General features: G+C 32.5%; 1 protein-coding gene across 1 annotated transcript in view; it reads left to right on the forward strand.

Annotated features, from left to right (window-relative positions):
* Nucleotides 1–851: 851 nt before the first annotated feature.
* LOC129220073 (tyrosine-protein phosphatase non-receptor type 21-like) overlaps nt 852–13,947 on the forward strand; it is a 53,438-nt gene continuing 40,342 nt past the window's right edge. The window contains exons 1-6 of the mRNA XM_054854410.1: nt 852–1,025; nt 4,857–5,029; nt 8,299–8,396; nt 10,150–10,220; nt 10,646–10,804; nt 11,113–11,138. Of these exons, the coding sequence (XP_054710385.1) occupies nt 852–1,025; nt 4,857–5,029; nt 8,299–8,396; nt 10,150–10,220; nt 10,646–10,804; nt 11,113–11,138 (701 nt within the window). The remainder of the gene's footprint in view (nt 1,026–4,856; nt 5,030–8,298; nt 8,397–10,149; nt 10,221–10,645; nt 10,805–11,112; nt 11,139–13,947) is intronic.

Consider the following 13,947-nt stretch of genomic DNA (forward strand, 5'->3'; position numbering starts at 1 on the left):
TACAGCATACAAGCCGGCAAACATAAAAGAAAAGGACTAGTGAAACTTCAACAAGTTGTGTCATGGTATGGGTATGATTATAATCAATGGCCGTACGTCACTTGTGTGCTTCCAAACAAGACTATGACGGATAGTGATACATTAATGTTGTTCTACTGCCTCATGTTCACGTGTTCTGTGGTGCTGTGGGCGATAAATTCGTTTTCATGGATGGCAGCGTAACATATCATTAACAATTGTCGTCCAGTAGTGTCTAGCTCACTCAAAATATTCAACCCATCGGATGGCCAGTACTTTTTATAGATCTGAATCATATTGAAAATGTTTGGGAGGCTTTGAGGAGCAGTCTTTCTGGTTGACAACGGCCTCTAATAATCAAGGACACCATAATCCGTGACTAACAGAAGAATGGGATAAATTGGAGCATCACATGACTTGTGGAAGCTTGCATCGCTCTCCATGATAGCCTTATCCCATATTGACATCTTTCGCTGGAATGCCTTACATTTATTCACTTTTACGTATTCAGCCTAAAATGACCGTTTCGTCCTTTGGACTTTTCAACGCCATCGAGTTACACTTACTTTTTTACGCGCTACATAGCCCATTGGAATCCGTCCTTAGCAATTGTCCACCAGTGTATAACTAATGCTACAGTATACTGAGACACAGTATAACTTTGCTCTACTATATTTCATTTTATTTCAAATATTTTTATGCCTATTTTTAGTCTTGCATAACAATTTTCTGTTTATTTTCAGATCTGTGCTTTTTTTGAACATTTGCATAAATATTGAATCTATGGATTATGCCACAGCTGTTGCCATCCACTATTCAGTTACCTAAAGAAAATGCCTTTCAAACTGAAACTTAAAAAAAGCAGACAGTACAATGTCTCCTCAAAGAATTTGTTTGTTCTTTCCGTAGAATTGCTTGATAACACAACTGTGGAATGTACTTTGTCTTCGCAAAGCCTTGGTCAAGAGTGCCTTAATAATGTTTGTCAGAGACTTGGATTACAACAAGTAAGAGAAATTGTTTTGCTCTTTTTCTGACTGTTTTTTCGTTATAGGTGCGTTGAGTGCATTTTAATCTTGCAGGTTGCCATGCCACAGGGAAACCTGAAAAAGTAGGGAAAATACAGGGAATTGAAAAATCCTCTAAAAAACAGGGAAAATCCAGGGAATTTTGAAAATTTGCTTAAAAACCTGGAAAATACAGGGAATTTCATTTTTTATTTTTAATTTAAGTTTCAAAAATCAATGTCAAAACATATTAACTACCAAAAAAAAAATAAATTGAAATTAAAAAAAATATAATAAGAAAATAAGAAAAGCTAGTGGAATAAAATAACAAAATAAAATAACTTTGCTTCAACGTTTTTTTTTCTTTAGTTTTGTTTAAGTGAATATTAAAATGTCTATCATAAAAGCAAATATTTTTGAATGTTTTGTTTAGCATGCAGTTTTTATTGTGCTGCTTATTTTTTACTTCCTTTTACAAAAAAGGAAGTATTCACAAAAAAATTTTCACTCAAAAATCAACCTTAATTTCCATTTTGCTCACCCCGGAATGAATGTTAAGTTTTTTTTTTCGACTCGACCACACGTGGAGAAGTGCTTAAGACCGTATAGACACGCGCAATATCCATTTTGACGATTCCTGAGTAAGTTACAACAAGTTTTCTCGTGATGTCTGTATGTATGTGCGTATGTATGTCGCATAACTCAATAACGGTATGTCCTAGGAAGTTGAAATTTGGTACGTAGACTCCTAGTGGGGTCTAGTTGTGCACCTCCCCTTTTGGTTGCATTTGGGGGTTTCTAAGGGGGTCTTTTGCCCCTTTTTGGGGGGAATATATCACCAGTCTATTCATCGCCAACTTAGCGACAAATTTGGCAGGGTTTTTTTTTTTATCTGGTTTCAATTTGGCCACTGTTGTATTTAGAATGTAAACTATTGAATCCCATTAAAATTGCCAATAATGGGAAAATGACATTAAATTGGAGTATAAGGAAGTGATGCACACATCAGCTGGTTTTCTTTACAAACAGCTAAATATAAATATTCAGTTACCATACTGTTATTTCAGTTTTAATGAATACTACTACTTTATTTTTCATGTTTAATTTATGTATTTTTTTGCTGTTGACTCTCTATTTAACGACATTCTCTTATTTAAAGAGGACTTTTCACGGTCCCGGATGCTATGAGGTAGTTTTAAAAGCATCCTATGTAGGGACTCATTCTACTTAAGGACGAATTTTTGTGGTTCCTTGAAAGTCATTAAATAGAGACCCAACTGTAATTATTTATTTTCCTATAATGAAACTATCAGGATATTAATATTAATTTCATCATACAAATATATGTTCACTCATTTTTAATGCGCACTTATACAAGGAAAATACAGAGAATTTTCTCCCAGAATTGAAGGGCAACCCTGTCTTGGCAATTATTTTTTGTTTTATTTACTGTCACCATGTTTGGTCAAAGTAAGATAGAAACTAGGAAATACCAATTTGTTATTTTGTCTATTTAAGGGACATTAAAAAAATATGCCTTTAAAATAGCCAGACTAAAAGTTTGATTAAAATGAAAAATAATCAGCTGAATAATTAAATTATGCCCTTAAAAGTGAAATAATCTGCCAAATAACAAAAAAGTTAGGAAATAATACAAAAATTAAACTACAGTAGTTTGCCAAATCAAGTTAAATGCTGAATTTGCAAATAAACTATTCCGCAAAGTAAATGTATTGAGTCACAAATAAACATTAATGTTCCATTGAAACTTAGAATTTTGCAAAAATTAGTTTAAATGAAGATGTTAACATAATCTTTTAGTTTCCACCAAGGTAAAAGTTAAACAAGTAGCCAAGCCAAGTGACTGGAAAATTTCCTTTTTTTCCCTACAACAAAGATTTTTCTCTGGTAAAATTATTCAACACTTTGCTCATACACGTGTTCAATCTAGAAGTTTAGTTTAAAACAGTAGTTGGGAATCTGAGGACTGCGATCTAGGAGAAAAATGCTTGATAAAAATGAAACATTTTGTGGAAATATTCTTTTAGTTTCGTAAATGCAACTTATTTTATTCTAGGATAATAAGTTAATAAATTTATGTTAAGTTCTTTGCTCAAAATGTTTGTATTATTAAATAGTTTGTATTATTAACACACACACAGCTCTTTTCTGCTAATCTTTGTTCAAAATGAAACTTATTTCTAGAAGACAAAAAGTTGTATTAAATCTTGAATATTTCAGTTTAAATCAAATGTAACATTCATGACAAAATCCTTATGTCATTCGAAATCAGTCTCAGTCTGAACCTTTTGTCTGAATTATTTGATGTGTGGTCTGGAACATTTTTTTAAAGTCACTAAACAAAAATGAATAGTTCAGCAGATTAATGCATATTTTAAAATATTGCATTGAAATTAAAAATTTAAAGTTAGATGCCTGAGTACCTAATGCTTTTGCGTGTGTGTAATTGTGTTAAATATTTTGTTGTATCAAACATTCTTTGTTTGATGCAAAATTTTAGCTTTCTTTATAGCTTATTGTGGAATTATGTGTATAAGAACTTTAAATATAGACACTGTTTTTTGCTTTTATGACTCCTTTTATGAGTTTTACAAAGTTTTCACGTTCTGTGAGAATTCATGACATGAAGCATCAACTTTGAATGCATAATGTAGTGACATTTTTTTTTCTTCTAAACTGTGATAAGTATTTGAAATAGATGATAACAAACTAACCAATAGCTAATAAGATTCTTTTGAGGCTTTAATGTAACACAATACTAAGATTTCAGAATCATTGAATAATAGATTTATTTTTATACATCACTAAAATTTGCTTATTAGCGCATGCATGTACTATACACCAAACTCCATGTGAATGTACAAGGGACGTTTAGAATGGTAGTTCTATTTTAAAATATAAAATTTATAAGTTCAGATATAGCAAGGAAATTTATTGCACAAAAATCTACTTTACTTACACTATCTTTTGACGTAGCTCCCATGATTTTCCAGGAGTATGACGTATCATGGTACAAGTTTTTGCATATCCTCTTTGTAAAATGTTGCCGACGGTGTAGTCAACCATGAAGTAACTTGTTTTTTCAGCTCGTCATCGCTGCTGTACCCAGTTGTGTTCCCATTGGGTATACTCCATACAGTGTATGCACTCAAAAACATTTGTTTGGCATATTATGTATATGATCACATACACATATTGTGCATAAAGGATTACTGGGATTGTTCCCTCAGAAAAATTGATGGGAACATCATTGTTTGTTTTGCTGATTGTCTAGGAAAGACTTCAGATACCAAAATAAATAAAAGTCCCTAGAGGCGGGTTCAAGACTGTAAGAAGGATAATCAAAAACGTTCCAGCCCAAGCCCTGTAGAAATCCTCATAGTTGACTACACACAGAGGCGTGCACAGAAATTTTGGGGCCGTCACATATGACTTTTTCGAGCCCCCTCCATATTGTTTATCCCCACATCCCTGCACATATTTCAACCTTCATTTAAAAATAATGGGGCCCCTTCTCAGTCCCAGGCCAACAGATGTGTCCAAGCCCCCCCCCCCCCCCCCCCCCTTTCTCTCTGTGCACGCTACTGACTACAGAGTGGAAACATTATACAAAGAGGGTATACAAAGACTTGTATTACGTTATGAAAATGCCTAGAAAATCTCGGGAGCTATGCTGAAAAATAGTGTAAGGTTGGAAGATTTTTTTGCAATGACTTCTTTGCTGCATCTGTACTTGTTCTTTTTTTGTTTCAAACTGAAACTTACTTTTCGAACATCCTTCATAATATGTGTTTTATATTTTTCTTCTAGCCTCAATATTTTGGGCTCAAGTTTCTGTCCAAAAAGGGTACATTTTGGTGGGTGGATTTACAAAGCCCTTTGAAAAAGCAACTAGATAAATATGCAACAGAAAATTGCAGTTTGTCCCTCGGTGTCATGTTTTTTGTATCTGATGTAAATATTTTACATGATGAAGTTACAAGGTATTGTATTTCAAAGATATTTTCCAACTGCATTTTAATATTTTAATTAGAGACGTACCGAGTACTCGGTAACTACTCGGTACTCGGCCGAATTCTGATCATATACTCGGCCAATACCGAGTAGTTGCAAAAAATTGAATATTGTCCAAGACATATACTAAAATTTATTAAAAAAAGAGCAAGCATTTATTCTGCAATCATTTACAATTAAAATTTATAAGTCAAATTTAAATTTTGAGAATAATGAAGTGTGTAATGCTTCAATGGAATAAATCTTTATTTTAATGTCCCCAAAGTTAATAAAACATCTATTAAAAATTACGCAAAAAAGGTAAGTATAAAAAATATGGAATTTTTATATAAAAAATGGATTTTTGCTACAAACAAAAATTAGTTATAAAAAATGTAAAAATACCTTTGCTTAAAAATAAAAGGAAATAAAACAACGTAAAAATTACAGTGCAGAAACTCTGCAGACACGTGTTTTGGCGTTACAAGGAATTCCTTCTTCAATGCACAAAATGGGAGCTCGTAGATTTAAAGGCATCCGACAAAAGTCAGATTTTGTAACAGGGGGGGGGGGGCAGAAACACGTGTCTGCAGTATTCCTGCACATTTGTTTTATCTGCTTTTAAAAATTATTTATGTTTGGCGAACTAGAACTATAATTGATTGGCTAACGGACCCCCACTTATGCGGACAATTTTTAATTCCCCAGTTCCAATGCAAATAACATTATTAAACCCCTGTCCTGCGGACACCTCTATATTGCGGACAAAAAAATTTGTCTCGTTAGTGTTCGCATTAGAGGGATTTTACTGTAATTTGTTTTAATTCCAACTTGATTGATCATACCTTTTATTTATTTATTTTTAATTTTAAAAGTAAAATTTTTGACACAAACAAAATTGTATATATAATATGCAATTAAATTTCAGCAGGAATTTAGTTTTAAAAACTATTATATGGACAAGGAGGTCTGTACTACTACTCCAATAAGTTTAAAATTCATCACATGTGTGTCGGTATTGATGGTTCTTCTTAAAACTTAATTGGTACTTGGTAACTCGGCCGAGTAGTGAAAGGCCGAGTACTTGGTACTCGGCCAAAGTGCTGCTCGGTACGTCTCTAATTTTAATTAAAGTGTTAGAATTAATTCATAAATTGAGATACAGTTTTAGGTAACTAGCTATTATATGTAACAATTACGTAGATATAAAACTCTAAAAAAATGTGTAAATCGTTTTGTTAATCAAAGTGTGGTGATAAGTACACTTAAATATTTTCAGTAGTCCAATTTTTTGAAAGTGTTTTTTTTTTTTTTTTAATTTCACTCAATCTTATTAATAAGGCTGGGTTTATATCCTGTCTTACTAATAAGAAGGTGTACAATTAAATAATTTTAACCTTTAGTTTACATAAATTTGAAACTGAGCACTTAAATCTTATAAAAACAAACCTAACTTATGTTTCTCAAGGATCATTTATTTTTGTAAATAGCTTTCATTGACTAACTTCAGAAATGGTATGTCTTTGGTTTAAAGAATTATCTGGACAGGAAACTTAGGCATTTTCTCTATATACTTGTGTGGGGGGGGGGGGGGATATATCAAGTTATGAATCATGAGAACTATGCTACTGGTACCAGGGGTCAAAGTGGTCCTATATTTCCTATATTTTCAAAAAAAGTATGAAAATTGTCCTATATTTCCTATATTTTTGGAAAATGTCCTATATTTCCTATATTCCTGCTTTTTTATCCAATTTATTTCTTTAAAACAACAGTAAAAATAATAATAATTTGAATTTTGTCATCTTGAATTCAAATTATGTTTTTCGCAATCACAAGTGTGTGTGTGTATATGTAAACGTACGTGTGTGTGTGTGGGGGGTATGTGTGTGTAGGCATGTGTGTTTGTGACTGTGTGTAGGTGTGTGGGGGGGGGTATGTGTATGTGTGTGTAGGCATATATGTTTGTGTCTGTGTGCAGGCATGAGTGTGTGGGTAGTTGTGTGTATGTGAATGTGTAGGTGTGTGTGTATGTGTTTGTGTATGTGTGTAGGTTCATGTATTTATGCGTGTAAGTGTAGGATATTGACGAAACCTGGAGACGGTTTTCGCTAGAGGTGCAGCATCGTGAGGAGCCGGTCAGTGGTGATGCTGCAGAGGGTGCTGGTGGGAAAAATCAAAGGAACGCCAAAAATAGTCAAATGAAAGCAATAAGCAATCGTGATTGCTCAATAAACTATCTGAATTTTTCGTCAAAAATACGTGTGCAAACGAATTTTAAATTAAGAAACGCAACTCACTAAATCCTGCAACAGGCATTTTCTCGCATTGGCTACAGCAATATGACGTCACTGTAGTGGGTGGAGTTTCAAAAACGAATTCTGAAGTTGGTTTTAGAATTTTGCGTTTGGCAACAGCAGTTTGTTTTGTTTTCCAGCGTGGTTTTTTTCGGTTTTTGTTTTCGCCGGTATATTTTTGTGTTTAGTGCATTTTCTAATAGTCTTAAGTTCGGAATGTTCTAATAGTCTTTTGCAATATTTTCTTTTTGTGGAATTTTATAGAACAAAATATCTGTATATTTGTGCTACAAAGCATTGGTTATTTCCTGGTAGTTCTCAACACAAAGACGGTTTTTATTTATTTATATAAGCTATGTTTGTGACACTTCTATCCCTGCAAAAATTGTGAGTTGCTCTGATAGTTATCAATAAATTTCACTTTGTTCTTTTTTTTTTGTACAAAGTACACTTTTTTCAAAAATTATTCTTTCAACTACAGGAAAGTCGATTCAGGTGTAAGTTATAATTTTGTTTGAGGGTTTTTTTTTAAACGAAATCATTGATAAGAATAAATAAATAATATGTATGTATTTCTTTTTTCATAGCGAAACTATTCATATAATGTGTCCTATATTTTTTGTGGAAAATGTCCTATATGTGACAAGTCGATCACTTCTACCCCTGTGGTACTCTTCCTAATATGATGAAAAGTTATGCCAAATTATAACTATAACATCATGGAATCGCAATTGCAGTATTTCCATAAAAAATGCATGCCCAGTTATACAGAATTAAAACTTAAAATATTTACACATGGGCTAAATGTATAAAATTTAACGTGCAAAAACGACAATTTGAAACTTTTTGTTAATTACGTATATGTAATTCATTTAACCAAAAAAAAAAATGTAGATGCAAGAATTTTTGTTTTTGTTGCTGAGTTTTGTCAAGAAGTTCCAAGATCTCTTTTGCTTTTCTAGATATCATTATTTTCTTCAGCTGAAGTCTGATATTCTAGAAGGTAAACTACATTGCACAGAAGAGCAAACAATTCTATTTGCCAGTTATAGTCTTCAAGGTATGTATTCCATCTTTTATCACTTTTTCCAGTTTTCAATGCTACAATTGCCTCATCATAATCTTCTCCAGTTTAATATAGTGTGTGGCTTATCAACCTCCTGTATTTTGAGAAAGTGTTGTGCGAGTTGTGGTAGGGTTACACTGGTGGAAGTGGATAGCTGCATACATGCCATTTACTGTAGTAGCAGTAGCATGGTGCAGTTAGTATCATCATGTGTTGTGGAGGGGTATATTCCAGGATTTAAGCTGAGTTCAAAGTTCTTTTACAAAAAAGCTAAAATTGGAGAAATGTCATTAGCTAAAAATCAGCCTTGAAATCTTTGAACAAATAAATTCACAATAGGCAATATTTTTAAAAAATTTGAAATGAAAAATTCCGAATTGTTGTTAGCATTAAGGGAGCAAATTTTTTTTTTAAACCATAATAATGCATTTATTAAGCGAACATAGTGTTCTTAAGACGAAATACTGTTGAACTTTATAGCAGTTTACAGTCAGCTAAGCATTATAAATAAGATTAGGTTCAACATAGTCATTCTTGCTTCATCTCTTGGATTGTGCATCTTTCCCCGCCCCCCCCCCCCTTCTTTTTTTTACTATATTGGAGCAAAAAGCCTTGTTCTGTTTTCTCAATTTGAATAGCATTTTCGCGCATTTTGCAAAAAATGCACCGTAGCGGAAACCCTGGTATATTCATAATGGTGAATTTTTAAATTACTAGACCATTTCATGTGACAGATCGGGACATTTTGAGGGAGTAGTATTGTCACTAGATTTTGTTTCATAAATACAAATAATACAAACTAGAAATATTTTGTTTTTGATAGCAACAGTAAAGATTTGTCATAAGAACTATGTAGAACATCAAAAGTTAGTCAGTTTGAAGAAAATAACTGAACAACATGCAATAAAATGCCTGTGACGGAACGGGACACATAAGAGTTCAATTATTTTATTTTAAAACAGTAACTTTCAATATGCTGTGTAAATTCTTATGACAAATCCTTACTGTTGCCATCAAAAATAAAATTTCAAGTTTGTTCTATTTGTATTTATAAAACAAAATGTACTGACAGAACAACTCCAAATGTCCCGTCCAATGGAATGACCCCACTGTGAATGATTTTTCTTACGTTCCTATTAGAAAATCACTAGCCAGCTGCATGTTTTATGTGCTAAATGGCTTTGAAGCTTCCTGGATGGATGCTCTCACATGCACCACATTTTTCAGTCTTGTAACAGTCTGAGGTCAGCATGGCGTATTTGTTTCCAGTGTACCTGTATCTCCAAAGTTTGGTACCCAAACAGGATTTTTTTTTCTATTTGTAACAGGATCATGTTGGCCAAATTGAAACCAAATGCTAATTTTTTGAGCAGATATTTTAAGTTTTGAAGCTTTAAGCAGCCTGATACCCTTATTGACGTACTGATATTACCCCTTAAAAATTGTTATTTAATATCGATATTTAAATTTAAGAACCAAAAAGGACTACACAGGCCAAATTGGATGGTTTATTGCAATGTTCTTTAAATGTTCACCACTGACAGTCAGTTATTTTGATTATTAAGTGTTGCTTTATAACATGTATAACGAGTTTAAAATAGTTACAAAACAGTTAAAAAAGATCAATTTGCATTCAGGGGGAATTATATTCTGCTAAATTGTTGTTTTTTAGAAATTATCCATGTTTCACTTTATTATTAAATAATGCCATTTTTATGTGTTCATTGTTCTTGTGTCTATTTTGCAGCTGAATTTGGTGACCACGATCCAGAAAGACACACTACTGAATACTTGACCAATTTTGGACTATTGCCTAAGGTATGATTTGGGAATAAACTCAAAGTTGTGGTTTAACCTTCAAAGTTCATCCTTCACCTTTCTTTTTTGAGATATTTTTGAAGTAACATTTTAAAGCATAGATCTTAATAATGCTGTATTGTGCATAGTCAAAAGTTGAACTATTGGTAAAAGAAAAGTGCAAGTTTAAATTTGCATGAAAAGTTTTTTTATGATTCACATAAATGATGACAATGCAGTTTTGAGCCTAAACTTGTTATGCTTGAATCATCTCAATATGTTCATCAATGCAAAGCAATAAACAGTAAAACTACATTGTTTAAAAGTTGACTCTTGAAGCTATCACACAATGTGTTGATTACATCCTAGATTCAAAAACTCATTCAGGGATTCTTTGTAGTTTATATAGAGAAAAGTTTCAAAAATTTGATTTCTTTACTTTTCAGCAAATGGTTCAGGGTAAAGAAAATCAGGAGGCCATTCTGGAACGTGTAATTCTTACCCACCGTAGTCTTCAAGGAATGTCTCAACAACTGGCTGAAGTATATTATATAATGGAGGCCCAGAAACTAAACGGTTATGGGTTAGAATGTTTTGCTGCTAAGGTAAGTTAAATTTTGTTTCCAAAATTTAAAATTAATTTCTTATGTTATGTATTCAAAAAATCTAAGGTAATTTATTTGCTGTTGATAATATTAATTTAGTACCATTCATATTGATTGAATAGTTTACTGCAATTTCTTAATTTTTTTTTTCTTTTTTTTGGATTTTGTTTATTTATTTATTTTATTTTTTTGTCTCAGTATTAAAGTCATTTTGCTTTTAAATGTATTTTGTTATTTCTTTCAGGATAACTCTGGAAATTCTATCATTATTGGGGTCTCATTGATGGGGATTTATATTTGGTATTTAATATAATCTGCCTTTTGTTTACTTTCGGTAAGTATTATAAAAAGACGAAATGTAGCATTTAGCTCTTATTTTAAAGCTAAAAATATTTCAAGTGGAATGATTCTAGAGCTACAGAACTTTTTGTGCTACTTCGTAAAATTCAATGCAAATTCTCAATTTTTTCACTTATAATTTCCCCTGATCTGTGAAACAAACACCATTAATGCTTATCCTGTTTAAAGAGCAATTGTTGCCTTCCTCTGAAAATTCTTTTACATGTTTTCTCCTGAAAATTTATTCCATAAGTAACTTCTTAATAAATCTAAGAAGAAGCATTTCCAGAGCATTAACTTTCTTCATTAAAATATACACTTTCGTTGCGAATATGCCTAAGTCAGGCACAAAAGGATTAAGAGTGTGGCGTAATAGAAAACCTGCGGGTGAAGTGACAGTTTAGAAAAAAAAAGGAAAGACAAAAGTTTCACTTCAGTTGCGTGTATTTATCAAACATTTTTTTTTCTTTTGTGTCTTTGCATTCAAAAAAGCACTTGCATGCCACAATTTTGATTGCATAGTAATTGTAGATGTCCTGTTATTCTTAAAATGTCCAATTTATCCTTCCATTCTTGATATTTTCTGCAAACCATCAACATGCTACATAATAAGTGTTGACAGCACAGATTCCTAATGCCTTTTTACTACTTGACTAGTGTTCGCCCAGTGGTCGAAATTAATAATTGATACATGAATATTCATATTCATAAATGAATATTTGAGAAAACTTGAATGAATTTAACTATTTCCAACATTTTTATTTGTACTCTTACTCATGTTTGCTGCATATCAGGGGAAACGTACAATTTTTATATATACACACAAAACCAAACAGTAATAATTTATTTCAATTTTACTTTTTGTCTGTTAATCTCAAAATAAATGGATGAAAGGGGATATTTCGGTAATGGTGTTCGGTAATGTTGTTTCTAAAAATTTTAAAAGTTTTTTTTTTTTTTTGAAAGACCATGCTTAAAAACACATCTTTTAGCCATTTTTTAAATAATTTGAAAAAAAAAGTAATATTTTTAACAATTATTTTAATTGGTGCGCAAATTGAAATTCATTTTTTATGCTTCTGCACATTGCATCAAAAGCGATGAAATGCCATTCACTGATGCTATTCACTGATGCCATTGGCGCACATCTCAAATTATCATAACCTGAAAACGCGGTTGAGAGTAAAGCGTAAACATTTAGAGCGGCAATGGGGCAGCGCACCAAAGTACATCACTTTTAACGTAATAAAGACAGAGCCTTAGTTCCAGACTCGGACTTTTAAAAAAATTAATAAAAAAAAACTGTTGTGAAAATAAAAGTTTTTTGGCTCCACGTTATTGTTTTTTTTTTTGCTTATTCTATCAGTTACAGTGACTAAAAGTAGTACTTTTGACTGGAGGAAACAACCCCATTGAGAAATTTGTGGTCGTCAAATTCTTGGCTTGAACAATTTTATTTTGGATACCATGTTGTTTTGTGCTAACCCTATTCAAATAGATATTTTTCTATTCTTTGTTTATGTATGCAAAGAAAAAACATTTTTCGCCCTAGCATTGGAAACAACAAATTTGACGCCAATGGATAAAAATCCCCAATTATCCAATTTTCGAAATCTTCCCGTATGAAATGAAGCATCAAAACTCAGTTTATACGTAAAACTTCTGTATGAAGTTTTACATATAAACTGAATTCTACTATTATTGAGTAAGTTGCTTCTTTGTCATTAGAAATATAAATTTCCAAGGAACAAATGAACAAACTCTACTCGTGGCAACTGTCCATTCAAAAACACTGGACGTTGCAATAATAGTTTTCATTTTTTAAAAAAGGTCGTCTTTGGAATTTGTTTATGGTTAATGGCGGTGCATAACTGATGTCCCACTTTTCAACACTTTCGACACTCTCCCCTCCTTGTCACAAATTTTCGTACTTCACCATACCCCATCTTCCTTTAGTCACATGTCACGCTGTTTTTCATAACTTTCCTATTAAAAAAAGGCTTGTTCTCACATTCTCCCCACTGTAAGTTCCTCTTGTCATGTCTTTCCTCTCCCTTGTCACAAACTGTTACTTTTCGTGAACCCCACCTTAAACCGGGATTTCATTTGCGGACAGCCCCTATTTTGTGGCAACCGTATGCAAATATACATTTCCCTACTATTTGTTTTCGTTTGCAAAGTAAAAACATTTCTCGAGCTGCAAGTGGTGCCAAAAATTTGACGCCAATAGATGAAGAGCACCCGCCAATTTAACAATTGTCGAAATCTTCCCGAATGAAATGATCCTGCAAAACTCAGATTATACGTAAAACTTCTGCATGAACAATGCTTCTTTTGAGTTTAATATTATTGAGTAAGTTGCCTTGACCTCTGCCCTTAGAATTATTAAATTCCAAACAGTCAAATGAACGAATCCTACTTGCTACATTAAAAATTGTTCATTCAAAAACACTGGACGTCGCAATAATAGTGTAATTTTTTTTTTTTAAATGGTGTTTGTGATTTGTTTATGATTTAAGGGAAAAGTGTCAAATGCACTTTCCAAAATTTTTGATCTCCCTCCCCTTTGTTGCAAAGTGCCACATATCACGCTGTTTTTCATAAACGTTCTTATCAAAAAAAGCTTGATGTCCTTTTCTCCCCATTGTATGTTCCTCTTGTCATTTCCTCTGCCTGGTCACGAATGGTTGCAATTTAATGAACCCCACATTAAAGACGGACTTCATTCGTAATCAGTTCCTTGCAAATAGATATCTCTGTACTCGTTTTTTACGAATGCAAAAGAAAAATATTTCTCATCCTGG

This window comes from Uloborus diversus, chromosome 4 (assembly GCF_026930045.1).
Source record: "Uloborus diversus isolate 005 chromosome 4, Udiv.v.3.1, whole genome shotgun sequence".
NCBI lineage: Eukaryota > Metazoa > Arthropoda > Arachnida > Araneae > Uloboridae > Uloborus > Uloborus diversus.